The 20,790-nt window shown below is 43.3% G+C and overlaps 1 protein-coding gene and 1 long non-coding RNA gene across 10 annotated transcripts in view; one reads left to right on the top strand and one right to left on the bottom strand.

Moving 5' to 3' along the window:
* Window positions 1–20,790, top strand: part of pde10a (phosphodiesterase 10A) — a 43,846-nt gene that overhangs the window by 5,365 nt on the left and 17,691 nt on the right. For 3 of the 9 annotated variants that reach the window (XM_088305097.1, XM_088305095.1, XM_088305096.1), the window contains exon 3: window positions 19,259–19,390. In XM_088305097.1, coding sequence (XP_088161223.1) covers window positions 19,259–19,390 — 132 coding nt within the window. Of the gene's footprint in view, window positions 1–8,947; window positions 9,346–13,848; window positions 14,127–19,258; window positions 19,391–20,790 lie in introns of those variants that run through there. The other 6 variants (XM_088305104.1, XM_088305102.1, XM_088305100.1 and 3 more) reach the window with 4 other exon arrangements.
* LOC148329782 (uncharacterized) lies at window positions 11,557–14,057 on the bottom strand. The gene is made up of 2 exons (XR_015845096.1): window positions 13,441–14,057; window positions 11,557–12,448 (listed from the first exon to the last, which is right to left on the bottom strand). It is a non-coding gene; the product is annotated as an uncharacterized LOC148329782 (long non-coding RNA).

Here is a 20,790-nt window from a genome sequence, read left to right as displayed (position 1 = left end):
GCCGCCGCCGCTGCGGCCTGCAGCCCACTTCTACTCGTCTTCTCCACCACTCCCTTACTTCTTGCCACTTGACATCCTGAAGGTCTCTCTATCTTTACTCTTCAAGGCCCGTGATGAACTTTTATCATCGTGATGAGATTAGTGCTCTTTTGCACTCCCTTTCTTTTAAATTTGTTATCTCACTCTCTGGGCTCCCCCCCCCCCCCCCCCCACAGGAGAACACAAACATTTAGTCGCCGACAAGTTGAATTTCTTTCACGGGTGATTCAAACTTTTGAAGTCTCAGTTTGCTTGCAGCGATAAATTTGTCACCAAGTCCACTGTTGTTCACTGGCAAGGCATTGGAAATTTGGATCAGAAGGACATTTTCAATTATAGTCATGTTTTGCATGCTCAGTAATTTTATCTTGTAAAATATAATTTTTCACTGAGCATGCAAAAACAAAACTTACATTATTATAAAAGCTACTAATATTTAACATGTATTAATAATATTTTTCAGAACTGTGGTTTTATCTAGACACATGTGAATGTTCTACATAAAAAAATCTACCTTGTCTAAAGAGATTATAAAATATCAATACATTTCAAAATTGCTGTTTATAATAATTAGGAGTCGAGACGAATTTTTAAAAGTTTTTCTTGGAAACAGAAGGTGATTTAAGTCTAATCAGAATGGGCAGGTACACAAAAAGAAAACAAATATAAAGCATTTTATGATCATGGCACTAAATATCTAAACCATAACAACAGTTGGGGGGAAATTGTGCATTTTATTTTATATTCCTCTGAAAGGGATGCATTGTAGTCTACAGTCAATAAGATTAAATGTATTAACTTTAGTCTTAGCGTGTCCATGTGTGAGTTCAACACTCACCTGACACAATCGCTTGAAATGCGTACAAGATATTGTTGTGCGACCAAACCCTTGACATCACTTCTCTATTGCTGGATCATTTCTCTAAATTTGGCTGCTTTGCGCAATAAAAATGATGGGATGAGCTCCTTTCAACCCTATTCGACTGTGCGTGTGCGTGTGTGTACGCGTGTGTTTAGTGGTTTGAAGGGGGCTGCCACGTCTGCCGTGTTTGCGTCATCAGGTTAAAAAAAAAAGAAGAAATCAAAAGGTAGCTCATCCCACGAGCCACTTGAAGTTATATTATGTTCGCGGCACAAATCTACACGTATGTAAATGAGCACTTGTGCCCACTCGTGCTCGTTCTTGTTGAAGACACGCACGCTCACCCTTCACATTGCATTTTGACAAGATCGGACAGTGCGACGTTTGCTGCGGCCGAGTGACGTCAGCGAAGCAAACGAACACTTGTGAAGCACATGCTCGTCAAAAAAAAAAAATAAATAAAAAATAAAAAAAGCACATGCTCGTCGTCATCATCGTCGTCTTCCTCGCCAATTACACATGCAAAAATCTAGGTCACAATTGAGCGGCAATAGAAAAAGGAAGCATTTGTATTAGTGGGAGACGCATGAGTGTGTGGATGAAATTAATTGGACGCTTTGGTATACAATCAGCATGAGGGATGGCCGTTGGACTTTCCTTCCTGGACGCCAATGATGATTGCTTTCAATATTTCATCACTATTTTAATGTGTGATGTCACTCGGAATGCTCGAAACTTCTGTTTCCAAATAAATATTATGTGGAGTATTTTAATGCAGTCCAGAGGATGCCGTGATGTAGCTCAAGATCCAATTTCAAAAAGCTCATGTCATGCTGTCGACCGTGTATCAACAAACAATGGAATGATTATTTCGTTTTCACCCCAATTAGAAAATTTAAATAGTACAAATTCAATAGTGACTAACTTAAGAAAGGATTTGTCATGTTTTCATTATTAGTTTACTGTAATTGGCTGTTACAGGCGCATAATACATATGGATTGTGGATTAAGTTTCCAAATAAATGTGCTTTTCTATCGTCTAATAGTCTTCATAGATCATCATGGAGATGCGGAGACATGACGGCACATCTACATTTAAGGCCGGCCGTTTGTTTTTTACAGGCGACATTAGGAGTATAGCATTTTCCAGGGCAATTCAAATTTGGACCTGCCACTGTACAACACATACACTGAGATACTGCAATCTGAAAATACATATAGAAAGATGCTATCTTCCCGACATGAGTTCATTTGAAGTGACTAAACGCTCCACTTTACTTCCAGTGGACTAAAACACGAGGCTGAGGTAATTCAAAGGTCATTAAAAGGTGTGTGTGGTGTGTGTGTGTGTAATGCACATAAATTGCGTTCTACATTCTGTGTGTGACACAGTGGGACGGGCATAATTAGCGCCAGCTCTGTGACGTCGACGACGTGAGGCCCGAATGGCTGCTGGGAGTGGCGCTAACAGCATCTCCTGCTCCAGCCCGCCTGCCTCCGTCTCTGACTTCATTTCCTCTCGCTCTGACGCAGATAGACCCCCCCCCCCAACCCTCCGCCCAACTCACACACACATGCACCACCTCGCCTCCCCCACCCCCGGCATCCATCTTTCATCATTTTTCTCACTCGGTTAAATGTCTTCTTTTTTTTTTTTCTTCCTATCTAAGCCTTGCACTGCAGTGCTCCACATACCTGCGTGATGTGTTCTGTCTGCACAAGCTTTGACTCATGCTTTCAAATTGCAACCACATTCTCTCTCAGTCCTGATTGTCCTGGTAGAGTAGCGGACGAGCGACGGAATACTTGCCAAACATATTTGAGCTTGACAGAAATTTAAGGAAGCTACTCTCGTCTCCCGTGATGACGTATGTTTGTGTGCATCACGTTGCGTTCGGTTGACAGAACAAGATCCCGATCGACGCCAATATAATAAAGTTTGGGACGTTCGAGTAAAGCGGACACGCGACGATGGTGGCCAATGAATGCACTCATTTCATGCCGGATGCAGAATCCAACGCATCCCATAATACCCCACGATGCAGAGAACGGGATTTGAGAGAGGAAGCGTCATCCCTCACCAAAGTTGGCCACCGTTATCCTCCTCAGGTTGCCATAAAAGGCAAGCCTTCACTTGATCAGCCTGTTTCCTCTCGACGAGCTCTGCTGCAAGATATTTGTGATATCAGCTAGAATAATTTGGTAAGAAGTAAGCTCAGGTCCGATACAATTTCTCTTTCCAAATTAATCTCGAGTATTTAGCAAAGCAACATTTTTAGTTTTGTCAATTATAATTGATGGTAAAATAAAATGACCAGCAAATGTTTGGTTTCACGGCGTAAACCAAATACCGGCACTCAGCAATATTATCTCACTAAATGTTTTCTTGTCATTCCGAAGCTTAGGTTTAAATCATTGTAACATTCTGGTCAAAATTGTTGTACTCTTATGTGCGTTTTGTGTTGTATTTTGTAAAAAAAAAAAAAATCCAACCACAAGTCCACACTGCAAACCACAGAGCAGAAGAGCCATGCTGGCAAACAATGACGGTTACATAATGTCCGATATACTTTTGCTGTCAGGCGAGCGAAATGTAAGATGAATGCCTCTCATGTCCTAATGGCGACTCGGCAGTCAAATCCAAACAAAGATGTTGAGAACGTTGAGTTCTAAACAAAGATGTCATCTTTTCTCCGGGGCCCGGCCTGTGCGTCTTCTTTGGGTGTGTTCATTTACTCTCGTCTGACAGTCACACTTTCAAGGCGGCTACTTTAAAAATGGGCCTGCTCTGATTAGTATTTCCATTAACCCGAATGATGTACTTATCTCACATTTGTCCTAATGGATCACATTGACGTCACCGTGCGATGAGCCGCAATGCAGTCGCATGCAAATGTGTCCTTTGCGTAAATGCAGCGCTTCTTCTTCAACGACTGCATTTTGAGCCAAATAAAGGGCCGAGCGTAAGAGTGATCTGCCGCTTGGTTGTCGAGCTAGTTACGAGCCAAGCTGTGAAGATGTGCATAGCTCCCTCAGCCCCCCAGGGACCCTGTATTTTCATGGGCCTGCCTCTGACGTCAATGCGCCGGCTGTCCTGTGGATTGTCAGAACAGACTATTCAGTTGGGAGGGGGGGAGGGGACTGCAAGTCACCGTGGTGTGTGTGTGTGTGTGTGTGCTGCATGTGATGTGTGAGCGTGTGCCTCTGTAAATGTGACCAGGCACCTCTGTGTGTGTTTCTATGCTTCCATGTGATCTGTAAATGTTTCACTCGCATCTCAGGCCTGCGTGCGCGCGTGTGTGTGTGCGCGCGTGTGTGCGTGTGTGTGTGCAGTGCATGAAAAAAAAAAAAAGCGTCAAGATTTCCTTGAATTAGAAATCTACTTAAGTGGATAAGGTTGCTAATAAAGGGTCAGGGTGCAAATGTGAGTGTGTGAAGAGGCGCTGATGTCTGCCGATGCCGGGAGCCAGAGGTTGCAGTCATCAGGAGGATGTTTGTTCGAAAAGAGCCGAGAGGCCAGAATGTTTCATCATGCTCGCCGACCACTTGGAGTCAGATGGTGCTCGCACTGTGGACACGAGTGCCTCGACGACCATAGGAGCGACTCTCGACATGTGACGAACGGACGTATTGTGGCTGGATGATGATATAGCGGCTAACACCAGACTATTGTACTAACTTGCTCGGCCGCTTTTTTTTTCTTTTGAGGGCTGTAGATGAGAACGATTTCACTCGGGGGTTAGACGGAGCGTTGTGGCATCCCTTGTGATCTCCCACATTTTCCTTTAGGTTATTCGTCCACAACCGTTTCGCATAAACGCCCAGTCACGAACTTAGCGGGGAACATTTTAAAGCATTTGTTTTCTATTTGAATCCAATGACTAAGATACATGAAAGAGCTCTTCATCAACATTTTTTAGATCGATTGCCTGTTTTGAGTGACTGTATCAGCGTTTTTTTTGTTTTTCATGTAGATTACGAAAAACTTAATTCCTACTCAGTGTCTGTGAGAACTTGATTGTGTCATTGTAGACTGTGATTGACTGGTGACAAGTCGAGGGTGTGGTCCGCTTTTCGTCTCAAATCCAAACTCGTTTCCCCACTTAAATGTTTAAGACAGGGGTCTTCAATCCTGTTCCTCAAGCGCTGCTGTCCTGTCTGTTTCTCATGTTCCCCCCTATTGCAACACACCTGCTTCAAATGATCCGGATCGTTATCTAGCTTCTGCAGATCTTGCTGATTATCTGATCATTTGAATCAGGTGTGTTGCAGCGGGGAGAAATGGAAAACAGCACGCCGGCCCTCGAGGAACAGGATTGAGGACCCATGGTTTAAGATCATCGAAAAAATGACAACTATTTAAAATGCCATTTTTAAATGGTGATTCTAATCCTCATGAAACAAAAAAAAACTTAAATCATCTTCAATCATGTCTTCTGTGGCTAATCCAATTTTTTTTGTGGAAGCTGAGTTCATTTTCACTGACCACACGCAAATCTCATGCCCGTAATTTCTCGAGAATAATTTGTACCTGTGTTTTTTTACGGCCCTCAAAATCGACCTTGAAAAGCTGTTTTTTTCTCATGAACTCATAAATAATACGCTCCCCCGATCTTCTCTATCACAACCTTCAACTCGGGACCATCGTCCAGGCCAAAAGTTGTCGTGCTCATTAAACTGAAGGCTTTATTCCATCCTTCAGCAGCACAAAGATAAAAGCGGCCCTTGCACATGCAAACGTGCGCATCTAATCGTGTCGCGTGATTACGAGTGCGATGGGCATCGCTTTTCGCGTTTCTGCGGTCAAGTCACCGAAGACACTAAATCCGATGCCGTGTTCGCAGGAGCAACAGATTAGATATACGATAACAGATATCAAATGTTTGTGTCTGCCATCTTCTGTGATTCTGAGGAGTAGTGAATATATTTGTAACGTTCCGTATAACAAATCAGATTTGAATGAAAATACAAATTTTTCGTCAGCTTGATGTCTATAAAATGTGTATTGTGTGAATATAAATTACACCCCCGCCCCCGATTCGATTTTCACCGTAAAAAAAGTGTGTTGTTTTCTAGAATTGCTTCAGATCTGTTTAATGAAGAAATCCCTCGAATAAAATAAAAAAAAAAAAGAAAGATAATTATTTGCGCCTCTCTGACAGTCTCAAGCAAAACTCAACAAGACAGTGGCACCTTGACTTCCAAGTTTTATGAGCTACGAGCCCATTTTTTTTTTTTTTGCTTTGTTTTGCAAGCAAAAATTTGCGACGCGAGTGCTACAAGGTGGCAGCGAACTCAACTCACTTCACAACAAGTTTGTCACATCGTGAAATATTCTCCGAAATTGAGGCTTGAAGTGTACCGTCAAACAAAACTCAAAACAAAGAGAACAACATTGTGGATTGAAAACAACTACATCATATTTGAACACAAATGACGCACCACCCCCTGCGGACAGACAATATAACAATACACACATGCATATATTCTTTATCCTCTGCAAAATATGCCTCATCTTGCGACAGCTTACTGGGTCACTTAGATGTGAAACTCTTCTTAGTTTGTGTCTGTTTGAGTGGCCAAGTTGCACACACCGGATGGAGTGCAAAATCTGGAAGGGATTAACGGCAATTCCATTCATTTTTCACGGGGAAAGATGATCTGAGACAAGAGTTTTTTGTGTTACGAGTGTGCTCACTTAACAAATTAAACCTGCCACTCACTTTTGTTCGTAAAGACAGATATTTTTTTTACATCAGTCCTCGTATTGCATCTTTTTTTTTTCACCTTCTCCATATATGGAGAACACGCTCGGAGCAATTGTTTGCATCTTTTTTTTTTTTTCACCCTACTTTCCTCTGTGGAAGTGAAAAGCGATATAATGCGTCAGAGAGAATTGATGATGTTCTCCAGTACGTGACCCGTGAATGGGCCAGCTGCTGGAGAGTGTAGGAATGCCAGTGTTGATAGCGCACATGCTGACGTAACCCGCCGCCGCTCCCACACCTTCCTTTCTCACTCTTGATATGATCAGAATGTAGCGCTGCGGCACACAGGGTTTATGCTGTTGCTTGACCGCGCTGGCGAGCTGCTGGCGAGCTGCTGAGGAGCGCCGCGTGCTAAGAAGTCAAGTGCACATCTTTGAATGCCGGGCAGATAGGGAGCTCTTTGCATTTTGGATGCCATTTTGGTCCTCTTCACTGATTATTACAGTGGAAACTAAGATGAGTTGTAGTTCACCTCAACTTGGTCTTTACGATATGCAGGACCTTTAAAATTATTCTGAAAAGAAGAAGTTGTTTGGACCAATTCATACGAATGGGAAAAATGGGAATAAAAGCTCTTTCAGTTGTCATGTTTTACACATGAGGATATCATTTTTTATTACCGTTGAAAATCTTTGGTAATAAACAAGGGCAAAAGTCTCAGGCTATGTTTATGACAACAACAAAGTAGAAAAAAAAATCCTCATTTTTTTTCACTTACCAGCCGTCTTTTGAATACTCTTCATTTGCATACATGAGGTCTACTAATTAATACTTTTTGGGGCATCAAATGCAACATTAGTCGCATAGTCGATGTACATGTTGCATGTTGCCGGAGAGCTTTTTTTTTGTACGCATTTCTACCTACAGTAAATATCGATTACTGCAGAAACCTTTTGTGACATCATCGTTATAGTTGTCAGAATGCCGCAATAATATTAAATCATGCAATAAAAATATTGCATGATTTAATATTGGATTGCGTAAGCCGGGGGTCACCAACATGTTGCCCGTGGGCCTCGAGAACCACATGAGTAGCCACCAACATGTTCTAAAGGTGGCGCACGAGTGATGAGGAATTGTGACTTCCTGGGAATGTTGCATCCGTGATCATTTCAAAATGCAAACGTTTGTAGAAATAGTGACGCGTATTAATATTTACTGTAGCTCAACTCAACTTTATTTATGAAGCACTTTAAAAACAACCTTTGCTGCATCTGTTTCCTCCCTCGATAAATCATGAATATGCACAAACCCTTTAGTGAAGCTGGAACACACACGCAAATGTTATTCACGTCAGAGAACTTTACGGAATCTCTTGGGAGATAAGAGACAAAAAAGACCTTGGTATATCGAATATTTAGACTAATGTGCCATGCACTCTCATGCCACCCACTGAATGTTTCAAATATGGGAAATCTGGATTTACACTGCTGGTATAGTGCCCGATTCCAATTTAGTAGCACACTGTTCAGCTGACCTGGACCGACGCTGCCCACTTGGGAAACTGAAAGACGTTAATAATGTTTTTTTCTGCCGTACTTCAATAAAGTGTAATTGCACATCCAGTGCAGTAGGTGGCAGTGGCGCTTTCATTGCATATTGTGCGCAATGAGTGTGACTTTGTTTTGCAACGGAAATGCTATTATTTATAGTCGCGACGAAGAGTGGGTGGAGGGGTGGGGGCGCAAATTGTTTTCTTCTTGCTAGGGGGGGCTTAACATAAAATAATTGAGAAGCACTGTGTTAAGAGCGTGAAAAACTTCACACATATTGGCCCCAGTCAAGCTTCAAACCCTGAACTTCTCGTCTGTGAGGCAGATGTTCTAACCATTCGCGGTCAGTGACCGTGCCGCATGTGTCCAATAATTTGGTGATAGCGACAGCAAGGATGGCACTATATGGGGGACAGGGGAGGCTAAAGCAACGTCAGAAATCTGTGGAGCCCCAGATAAGATACATTTACACATTATTTTCTTACCCCCCCCCCCCCCCAATATGTCGGTCAAGCTCCATTTTAGGAGAGAAAAACACCATGCATAAATCATCTCATCCAGTTTCTTTCCCACTCATCCTAATTCTCTGGATTTATGAATGGTGTCATGGTCAGGGAAATAATAAAGATTGCCCCCCCCCCGAAGAAGCAAAGAAAGGCGCATGTGTCCTTTTATTGTGAAACCAAATGATAGGAAAACGTTTGCTTTTGGCTGACTTGACAGCACGCTCTTTCTCTCTCCCCCCCTCTCCGCGTGCGCGAGCGTGCGTGAGAGTGTATGCGTGCGTGTGCGCGTATTTGACGGCGCTCGCTTCCTCGGCTTTCGCCCCTGCTCGCCCAGTCTTGTGCTGCACATCCACGGCGGAGCTTGACGCCGAGGAGGCGGACGGACTGGAGCTACACCTCGGCCAGCGGTGCTGGGTGGAGGTGCGGTGGCGGCGGCGGCGGCGGTGGTGGGGGGCAGCATACGACCCTCCTCGCCCTTCCCAAAATTCAAGACTCATTTTATCCTGGAGTAGTTCCCCCCCCCTTTTTTTTTAAATTCCAATATTTTTGTTGTTGTTGGTTTTAGCGCACTTTTCCCAACGGCTCCTCTCTCAGTTTGCGCTCACTATCCGACATGGAAGATGGTCCGTCTTCGACAAGCTGTTTCAGAAGGTTAACGGACTGCTTCCTGGGTGCAAGTAGGTCCATTTTTATTTGGAAGAAATTGCTATAATTCTAAAGAGGATGCGCAAGACTTGGAGCGAAGCGCGCATGCAGCAACAGTTCCGTGCGACATTTTGACGTCTTGTCTCCTCACGTGAGCTCACTTAAGTTTATGAATGACACATTGATGGCTCGTTCACGGGTGGGGACCTGGAAGCAACCTGATTCGCTGCTTAAATAGCGTGTGCGGTCCGGTTGAATAAAACATGCAGCGTGTTGGTTGTGAGTCACGCTGTGGATCGTGAAGCCACCAAACAACCAAGAAATGCGAAATAAATCTTTATTCCCGTTTAAATGTGAGTTACTATCCGTTCCTGATCTTGCGTCAGCACGTCATGTACAGTATTGTAAAAATAATTGCAAATAAATTCAGAAGTGGCCCACGAGCCCCAAGGAACCCGAAGCAAAATAACATTTTGCGGCCCTGTCAGTAATTATTATTATTGAATATTCATATGTTACATTCGCCAACACACTAGAAGAGCGAACTGGGATTAATTTACAAAACATTTCAAATGTTAATGGGTCAGTGAAAATTTATCAGCTAACAAAATATACCACCATTTAGTGTTTATGTGCAATCTGGTTTATTGTTTTTTAGTTTAGAAAAACTACAACATTATTTCTGGTGTCAAGAACAACAATAAAGGGTAGCAAAGGGTAAAATAAATTTTTAAAATACTTAAAAATAAAAAAAAGATAACATTTTAAAACGTATTAAACAAGATGTAAAAAAGACAGGAGACACAAAGGGTCCAAAAGTGTGATTTTATTTTCTATTTTTTAAATAGAATGCAAAATCATTAGTTCTGAAAACTAAACATGCAAAAGTATTAATAAATTGTTGCTTTTTCTCGAGTGGTCGCAGATCCCTGTAAGCAGTTGGTCACTTCAGTCTGCATAAATTCACATCACCTTTTATATGCACTCACCACATAAAGTAACTATGAATAAGTCATTTAACTACCCCAGAATGAGACATGAAAGCAGATTCCTTGTAAAATGAGTGCCACGTGGTTATTATCATGTGTAACTCTTCAACAACTCCACCAGTTTCTCCTCTGCGATACATTCACGTCTCCTCAGAGAGCGTCTCGGAATGAAGTAGGCTACAGTGTGTTTGATCTCTGACTCGTGTCGCTCTGCAGCACAGTCGACTCCAAGGAGAATATTGCGCTTGATAGTATTCGCGATTAGCTTGCACGCATTCTATAACGCCACTTGAGATATTCAGTGAGTCCGGTGACCTTTAGGGAATGTGTATTTCTTGGAACGGGAACGAGGGCAAAGCACACATACTCAAACATGCTGTTTGTGTATTCATTTCAAGTAGAAAATACTTTTTTTGCACAATGAGACAAAATTGTTTATTATATGATGATATATTTTTTCAAGTCCTATGTTATAGGGTGTGTCCAATGGTCACTGTCAAACCTCTTTTAGTAGAGGCGATTTTTTAATATGTGACTTTGGTACTTTATAATCAACTATTTTTCTTTTTTGTACTTTCTTGGCAGCACTACCCGACCCCTCATTTGTAATTAATAGTTTCATTTGTTACTTTAGCTCACCGATTAAAACGATGAAAAAAAATGTTTTCGGATGGCCCGGGGTCCAAACAGACTCACGTCATAACAGAGAGGACTGCCGTGGCATTAGGTTCTTCATGTGACAGGTGGGCTGCACTCGCTGCGGTTTGTTTTGCCGCAACTGATGATCTGTTTACCATTGTTTGTGCCCTCTGAAATGGGACTTGATGCAAGATGTTGACATCGCAGCTTGCTCAACTCATTGTAAAACCTGGCAACCCGAGCACACAGTTCCAGTGGTTCCAGCTGTTTGTTGCGCTTGTATGGCCGCATTGTTGGCCGGCCGTGTTCATTTAAGGTCAACCCTAATGTGATCTCTCAGGCATTTTTTTTTTTTCGCCAAATTGCTTAACTGGATGAAGAATGTTGAACATTGTCAGGGAGGAAGTGCTCACTCGGGACATTTCCGGGCTGACCGCATGCCTTCTCGCTTTCACCGTTTTTTCTGACACTTAGTGAAGATGTAAACAAATACTTGATTTGACGTACAATATTTGTATTCTTTTAATTTATTTGTTTTCATTTAAAATCTTTCGCGGGAACTTTTCTTTTGCTCTATATACATAAAGTTTGAAGCCAAAGAAAATAAGCCTGAAATGCCGTTAGAAACGTTTTTATGTCAAAATCTGTGGTGCGCTGGATCAGCGCCAGGGCAGAGCGCATGATATTAGTGACAAAACAGATGACATTCTCCTCAAGGCATCTTCATCCATTGACCCTTCTGTCAGCTGCTCAAAGTCTTGATATGTGAGGGGATGGGAAAAGGCCACAGACGGATAGACTCCCTTCCAAACATGTCCTCATGTTGGAGCTCATCGAAAAACGTGATACAGGAGAAGACACGGGATCGGAGTTCTGTGGTTCTCATTAGGAGCTTCCCATCGGTTCAACATCAGTCCAGATGTGCGGTGACGAACGCGACCCCATCGTCCGTGGGGCTCTGGGAAGCGGTGGAGGTGGGGGGCGGGGGGGTTGTTTTTGCAGCATTTACATCAAACCGGTGCTTTGGACAAAATGCTGACTCTGAGGCATCGTGATCGGTGCCATCCTCAGATTTCTCATCAAATGAAGCGAGCTGATGTGAAATTCGAATGGTTCACGGTCACACTCACTTTCAATTCAATTCGAGCGGAATGCCACGTTCGTAATCGCCCGTGGTTGACAGGCGATCAGTTCAGGATGGACTCTGCTGTCAGCTGGGTTGGACTCAACTTTTCCTACGAGCTCCGAACAGGATGAGCAGTATAGAACATGGAGGGGCGGCAGTGCAATCGCAGACTTGGGTGATGTTCCACTTGATACTGGATGTGTCTGTCGCGTGTCACCGCTTGGCTGCGAGCACACGCCGAGATGTCTTATCTACATCTCATTTAGAGTCCCCTCCCTTTATGTGTACCTGGGCCAAAGAAGTGGAAATAATGCTAATTTCATTTCCATGGAGATCTTCGCTCTCTCTCGCTCGCTCGCCCCATGTTTCCACCACGAGTATCTGGAAAGGGTATCACAATATAATGTCACGATTATGATGTCAAATTGGTTTTAATATAAAAAAAAACCTTATTCAACTAAATTAGTGTTCAACTAATTGATTTGCCAGTATTTCTCTCTCTTTCTCTTTTTAAAAATATATTTGTTAATGGGCTGAAAGAGGCCAAATCCAAATGGAAGTCGTTCGCTGACATCTGCAAGTCCACCTCCTTTGCAAGACATGCAAATTACTTTTTGAAGTAAATAAAACGGATTGAGTTAACTGAGGTAAAATATTTAATCACGTAAATTAAAAAAAATAATAGTTTTAATTTTGACAGCCCTAATGGAGCCTATCGCAGGTGTCTTCGGGCAGTCGGCGGGGTACGCACTGACCTGGTTGCCAGCCAATGGTAGCGCACACGTTAACAAACAACCATTCACACTCGCAATCACACCGAGGGACAATTTTAAGTGTTCCATCAACCCACCATGCATAACTTTTGGAATGTGGAGAAAAAGGAGTACCCGGAAAAAACCCACGCAGGCTTGGCTATTTGGTTGGATCTATAATTTACAAGAAATTGTTCTCCAGTGACATTTTGTCCCATCCCGAATGATATTTATCGATTTCATCTGACACCTTTGAACTGCCTCGTATTGATTTAGCAGTCGAGGTCAGGACACATTCTGCAGAGGAGAACAAGAAGTATGTGTGTGCGCTCACACATGTACAAACTTGATAAATAAATGAGGTGCAACGTGGGAGAGTGGAATCAAAGCTTATTTGTCACTTTTGGTGCCCACTGAATGTCGGTATTGGCCGCTGTGCTGCGCCCCTCTCACACAGTAGATAAGATAAGAGGCACATATGCTCTTCCAACCTCCTGGCAAGGGAGTCCCAGGCGGAGCTGCTGACGCACGCACCCTGCATCCAGCCCGCCACTCCCCGCTCCTCACACTTCCTCTCCCTTCCTGCCTCAGACTCTTGACATAAAAAGTGAAAAGTAGTACCCTGGCAGCTCGCCCTTGACTCTGTGCCAGGCGGTGTAAGCTTCAATCGAAACGCTCCTTATTTTTCATGAGTGTGTAGCGGAGGAGAAACATGCTGCCCACTAAGACTTCTGACATGACCACTTGACATCATCTGACCAGAGCACTCAAGGCACAAGATCACTTCACATGCTCCAGCACAGCTCACGAAGGTCATGTACATGTCACCTCCGCTCAGATTTTTCAAAAAACATTTACATGATGTGGGGAGGACAACCCAAATGCAGAGAAGCGAGGCAGGGGTAACTTAAAGGGAATTTAATGACAAGAGAACTAAAAAGAAGTGGGAAAATCAAAATGCAAAGCCTCAAAACAACAAGGATCAAAGTAAGAAACAAACGCTCGAAATTGAATTTGGACAGGGCAGAGACAAAAGGCACAAGACGGACGACAAGACAGGCAGGAGGACGACTGACCGCCAACAGGAAACTAAATACCAACAAATTAACGAGACAACGGGGAACACCTGGACAAGCGGGAGCTGATTGGTTAACGCTGCAGCTTGGCTAAACCAACACAGGTGGACACATTAAGCACAACAAGACAGAAACGGGAGCGAGGCAAAACATGAAACCAACGTCAAGAACCTAAACCAACAAAGCAGATCGTGACAAATACGTATGTGTGGCATTTACGGATTTTGGAAGGTAAAAGAAATTCAATTTGTTAGGGATGACGTTTTCTCAAACAGCAGAATTACGCAAAAATGACCAAAAACCTTCCAACACATTTAACCTCGCGTCATTTTCCATATACCCAAAAATGAGACCGTAAGCAAATACTGACAAATTAACATAACGACAACGCCGCAAAAATGCCTCCGTCAGAATAACGAAATCAAAGAGCTCGGTAACGTTTTTAACGCGAACAAGTAGCTGCCATATTGTGGTTTACAGCGCCGAGTTGCCGATTGTTGCTGCGTAAAATTGTACTCAAGCCTGTCATGAAATCCTCAACAGATGATTCGACGGCATTTGGTCTGTCTAGGGAGTGATTGGTTTTGCATCACCATGGCGTCTTCTCTCTCTCTCGTCTTCTCCATCACGTCGTTAACCATGGTTTTGGATGGAAATTTTCTGTGGATTATTTAGTTGGTTTGTAGTAGAAGTAATGACACAGAAAGCTTCTCACATCAAAAAGTTTGTTGAAAAGTAACGATGAAATGCTCACTAGCAGCAAAGAGATTTCTGACGTCATGCTGACTTCATCCATGGAGTTGAATCAGGCTCGCCAGTATTTTCTTTTTGGGCACCACGAAAATCTAATGAAAGTGTAAAACAGTGCAGCATCCAGCGCTACGTTGCATTCACAGGGTTAGCATTAGCATGTGCGTTTAGCATGAGCCTTTCTAGCCGTGTAGCCGTCAATCTCCTTTGGCCATGAGTTACCAGCATTTTCTTTGTCACCAATGTGCCATTTATTTGTCATGCTTGGAACTCCTCGCTTAAATATTACCTGGTAGTTGCTGCTCTTGCACAGTAAGAGTGTGTCGAGTTGTGTTAGGTTGAGCAGGAACCGTGCTTTGAAAAAAAAAAAAGGATTTAAAGTTAGAAGGGGGAATAGCACCACCTGTTGCTTTGGCAAGCTCCTGAAATGTGGACGGAGATATGACAGACAAAGGTGTCGGTATGCCATTTCCCATGATCCTCCACTGCAGCATGAGCATATATTCCATTCTATAACTTTCTTTCACTTATTTTTTTTTTCTTACATTTTCTCCATTCTACAACGTCATTGGCCAGGCGTTGTGTGCGTGGGCGCCACCCTTGCTGGGGACAGTCCCATGTTTGCCTCATCCTGTAACGCACCAGAAAATATAGAGCAAAAAAAAAAAAAGATGTAGTCCAAGTGATTACTAGGGAACTAATAAACGGATAAAATTGCGGTTAGAATTCCCCCGCACTTATTTTAAAGCTGCCGTTATTTCCAAGCTTATTTGTTTCACCATCTGCACATCTCGCCCACATTCATAACAGCTGTCTTTATCCCTTTCACCGATTTAATTTTTCGGAGTCGTGCATCAGCTTGATGCTTCGCCAGCTTGGTTTGTGATTGAGATTTCGTTCCTTTATTCGAATGAATCCAGCAGCCTTGCAACAGTCATAAAAACTTCGAAAGTCAAATATGTTGCTCAAGAGTACGGAACATTCCCATGCAACCCCGATCATTGTTCTACACAAAAGCTGTGGCTAGAAAAATAAGGCCTTGCTTCATCGCACTTTCTTTTTTTTTTCAGCAATTCTCTGAAGGAACCTCATATAAAAGAAATGTGGCGTCAAATAGACCCTGGGGCTTTTTCTTCTTGTGTGAAAGTGTAACAGGTCAGATGTCATCAAGCAGTTCGCCATTTTCCATTCTGATTGAGAAAACGGAGGGGAAAATAAATCAGAAGGATGTTGGATTTATTAATAAATGACTTTGCTGTTAGGTGGCTTGATCTCAGCCCGTTTCGAAGCTTTGACCTCACTAAAGAAATGAAAGTTTGCAAAATACTGATTGATATTCCCAGCGCTAAACATTTACTGTCATATAGAGTTATCGCTTACCTAATTGAATAAAAATCCTTTTGACTGGAATTGCATCTGGCAGGAATCTGCTTTTTTTGCTAAAATTCTGCACACAATATCCACCCGCTATTTTTTGCAGCCAAATATTGTTGATTGATTGCGAGACTTTTCATGCTTCATTTTGAAACGATCAGCGCGGCCATCCAGACAGACGATGACTGGTTTGGCCTTCCCCTTTCCCAGTGTCAGGGTGTGGCGTGTTGTCGGATTACATAACAATAGCTCACTGCGTGAACTCCGGCTTCAGCTTTTACACAGGAAGCTCAAGTCTGACTCAGGCAGCACAATCTCTGCCAAATGGGCTCGACTCACCCGCGAACACGCGGCGCAACAAGCTGCTGACCGCCAATGCATGACTCCAGAGGTCCTGCTATTCACTCCGTCAACTTTCTATCTCAAATATTGCTTTTGGTACGTGGTATCGGCATTATAAAAGGCAAACTTGAACGTTAGTAAAGGATCTGCTTCAAGACGTTCATGGTTTAATCGTTAACAGTTTGATATTGCAGAAACATACCTTGACCCGGCGGCACCATTGGTTATGAATCAAAAGCCGCACGCTTGCTGTGTCCGTATTTTTCCCCCTCATTTTAGTACTTTAGTAGTAGCATTCAATTTCTCTCCTGGGCTGTCTTAAAGCTGTTGGTTGTTGCAATCAGGTCCAATTTTCAATGTCCGCTCACTTAACTCATTCATTGCCATTGACGGATATAGACGCCAAAAAGTACATTCATTTGAACTGGGCTGCTAGTGAAGGAGTTTTAATTGCTTCAACTGGATGTTAAGCGTTCAGCTGAGGAATGGTTGAGAATGTCACGATCAAAACAAAAAGACGATCTGCAAAGCTGTGGTGTTGATGCTACTCAAGATAATGAGTGTACATAACCTGCACTGCTTCTAGGACTACTTTAAGGTCAAAATTTAGATTTCCACGCCACGTCAGACAGACCAGCCATTGAGTATGTTGATGTTCTGGATGAGTCTTTTCAACGGCATGCATTTCCTGACAATTTGCAGCAACTTCACGCAGCCGGTGAAGAGGCTTGGGCCAACAATGAACCAACTCATCAACTCTGTGCAAAGGAAATGTGGCCCTGCAAATGGTGGTCGCCAGAATGGAAGAAGTTTGACTTTCTGCTCATGCTGAAACAATTAAAGCAATCAATTGATTTGCCTTCGTCTGCCATCAAACTGCTGGACCTGCTCGCTTCCCCACAAAATACAGCGTCACGTTGAAGTAAACACTGTCTAGAGGGCCAGTTCCACGGCAGAACATCCTCCAAAGGAAACATCCCCTTCTCATCCTGTTAACATTTGCTCAAAACGAAAGAGCTTAGCTGTTTTTTTTATTTTTTTTTTTAGGGAAATGAAAGCATGTACACGTCACCTCCTTTGAAAGCGTAAACTCCACCATGACTTGATCGTTTTTAGATAGCTAGATAATATGTTTGTTGCTTATGGCGGTAGCTTCTTTGTGTTCCAATCTGCACAAAAGTTGAAGTAACGCTGTGCCCCCGTTTGTGTCTACAGCAGCTCTCTTTGGGCCCTCCCCCAGCCCCCTTAAGATTTATTAAGCCATATTCCGCCGATTTGCGTCAGAGCTGGCCAGGAGTTTCACAAGACCTTGCACTTCTGAAGCCCGGTGTCTCGTGTCTGGACAGTGTCAAACTGCAGAGCAGCATCCTGCAAAAAAAAAAGCCTCTTTTTCTCTCTGCCTTCCATTTCCTTACTTGCCTGCAAATGCAAGCCTCGTATGACCTTGACACGCACGGACGTTTGAGCTAATATATGATCTACAATTCATATCAAAAGACAGTCACTATGCGTCGTGGTCCAGTCACCTGACTTTGCGGTGTGTTGCCACTCAGGGATGGTGCAAATGTGCGTGTGAATGGTTGTTTGGCTCTACGTTTCCCGCGACGGGCTGGCGACCCGTCCGGGCTGCCGTGCAACCCTCTGCCTTTAAAGATTGAAAAACCTGACATTAATCCTTCATGTACAATAAATGATTTTTTTTCCTCATTTGCATTTGATAATAATTTCAATGCACAGAGCGCATTTTTAATAATGCTATCATGATATATTGTACAATATACACGTCATTGTGTGGTGCAAATGAAAGACGGGGTACTGTTGCATAATTATAAGGTGGCGGGAAAAAAAGCAAAACAGCTTCAACGCATCTCTGATGTGAAATCCCGCACAGTATCTGCTCTGACCTCCTCTTATAGCCTACTTAGGAAATTGCGAGATCCCGACACTGTAAAAGTTAAATCAAATGGATCTCTCGTAAATGTCACCACATTGTTGCTATATGGAGTAAGTTACATCCTAATATTTGCTTTCTTACTTTGTTCTGATTTATGGATGAAACAAAAATAATGATCTTGGGACTTATTATTAATTTTAATAGTTTTTGGTGGGGCCGGCCGGGTTAAAAATAGGCGAAACTCATTATTTCAACTTTGGTCATGTGACCAAGCGTGGTTTTCTTCCCACGAAAACGAAGAAAGTTTTTTTCTAGTATTTTCTGTTTGTAATGGCAAAACATTTTTTTCTTCTAGTAGCAAGGCGCAGGTGTTTAGTTTGGCAGCTTTTAGCGCCACCGTCGATCCAAAACCAAAACTAAAACAAGAATCCACTGTGTCAAATAACTTTCTCGCCGTGGACTTGTATTTTTGATGTGAGCATGTCCTGTCCCGAACTCGGAGTCCAGCCCTTGAAGCCGGCGGATGAACTCAACATTTTGGTTTCTCTGGTGAACGGAGGCAAGCAGACGCCAGTGATGCATTCAAAACAAATTCCCCTCAACAATCATCTGGCAAAAGGCTTTTTCCCTGACAACAAAGACAGTAAACAGCAGCACTTAGCGACCTCTCAACAACCTAATTGCCTATTAAACACAATCAAGTCCTCCTTTATTCTCCTGCCTCTGTTGGGGGCTCCCGTCCCTCGAGACCGAGCTTGACTGTAAACATAGATAAGCATGGCCCGCCTGTGCGAGGACTTCAGGTGCTGCCACGCTCGCCGAACTCGAACACCGTGTCACATGTTGTCCCGCAAAGTACGACCACTTCGTTCATCCTCCTATATGTTGTTTTCCGGCGAACCTCCCAAATACGTCTTTTCCAAATCTTCCTACGCAAGTTATTCATGGACAAGGCTGCGCAGTGAGTGAGTTAAAAAGAGTTTTTTGCTTCTGTGCTTCTCAGGCTTGACAGATGAGAAAGTGAAGGCCTACCTCTCTCTGCACCCGCAGATGCTGGATGACTTTGTGCTGGAGAGCGTGAGCGCCGAGACGTTAGACAGATGGTTGAAGAGGAAGACCGGCAGCAGGCCTGCAGGTACAACCGCTGACACACACACACACACACACGTTTCAAACGTGTACTTTCCGACGTCATGATTGGAGCTGCTTATTTCCCTTTATTGACGCAGTTGCAACTTCTTTCATGCGTTCCTTAGGTTACGTTTGCGCGTTTGCGCCGGCATAATTCTGAATAAATCAACCACAAATAAGGGCTGCCTTGAATTTTCGCATTGGCATCCATCTTTTGCATTTACAGTAAACCGTTGTTTATCACGGTGGATGCATTCCAGCCGCCAACACAATCCGCGATATAAAGCCACCATGTAGAACTTCTTTCTCTTTTCCTGTTCGTCTTTTACACTCAATCGGACTAGCGGGTGTGGCTAAAATATTCCCTTTTTTTTTTCCATTGGGCTTTAAGGCACAAATTTTTGCGTTCCGTGAATTCTACTTATCACCAAGTGGTTGGACAAACGTGATCTTATCAGTTGTGTCTATTTTGTTTCTAGACAGCTGAATTTTTAGCTGAATAATTTTCCCCAAATAACACAATGGGAGAACTCTTCCGGTAATTCTGCTCAAAATGACACTCATCGAATCAGGATTCGTGGAATCAGGATTCGTGCAATCGTGTCCATGCCTCAATTTTTCAAATTTGTGCCTTTGGTGAAGTGGAGACGATCGCAGCTGAGTTTGGCCAAAACCCGTCAGTAGTCGCAGACACCTCACGCAAGCAATGAGAAGGAAGAAGTCTGGATTGAAACAACCAGGGCACAAATTTCATACACACCGCAAATGCGCTCGGGCGTAGAAACTGTCGCATCTTGCACGTAGTATCGCGTGGAGTAGAATGTTTTCTAATTTGGAAGACCATGCTGGGCGTTTCTTTGTCACGCCCACGTCGCATCTGACAAATTGGTGGCCGAAAGTAGACTCAACTTAAGACAGAAAGCTGGTCTAAGTTGTGGCGCAGGTAATGTAACATGATTTTGGTGAATTTGACAAGTGCTGGCAGGCAGATTCTGCTCTTCACAAACGTGTGGTGGAGCTCATCATACTTTGTCATATTTCATTCATTGGAATGCTCTGAAATATTGACGAAATCCATTCATTGAAACCACGACTATTATTATCTGGTATTATATTTTTGAAATGACCTTCTTTGGCCTCGTTCAGCTATTGTGGGGGTGGGTCGTCCAACACAGAAGTGGACGAACGATAGGAGTGGAAGGCACGTTGACAGAGGTGTTATGAGGTCGCCCATGCCAACTTTAGATCATGCCAAGCGCTTGCAGTTCCTTATAAACGTACTTTGCGCGCGCCAATGTCCTGCATGGACGGCAGCGGCTCGGAAGTCGACCGTGTTCACGGGCACAAAAGCACAAATGGCCTATCCTCACTGCACAGGTCTGTAAAAAACACCAAAAGAAAGAA

Source organism: Idiotropiscis lumnitzeri, chromosome 9 (genome assembly GCF_059441095.1).
Source record: "Idiotropiscis lumnitzeri isolate Australia: NSW breed Sydney's pygmy pipehorse chromosome 9, RoL_Ilum_1.0, whole genome shotgun sequence".
In the NCBI taxonomy this organism is placed as follows: Eukaryota; Metazoa; Chordata; class Actinopteri; order Syngnathiformes; family Syngnathidae; genus Idiotropiscis; species Idiotropiscis lumnitzeri.
This window is presented reverse-complemented; position numbering and strand designations above follow the sequence as displayed.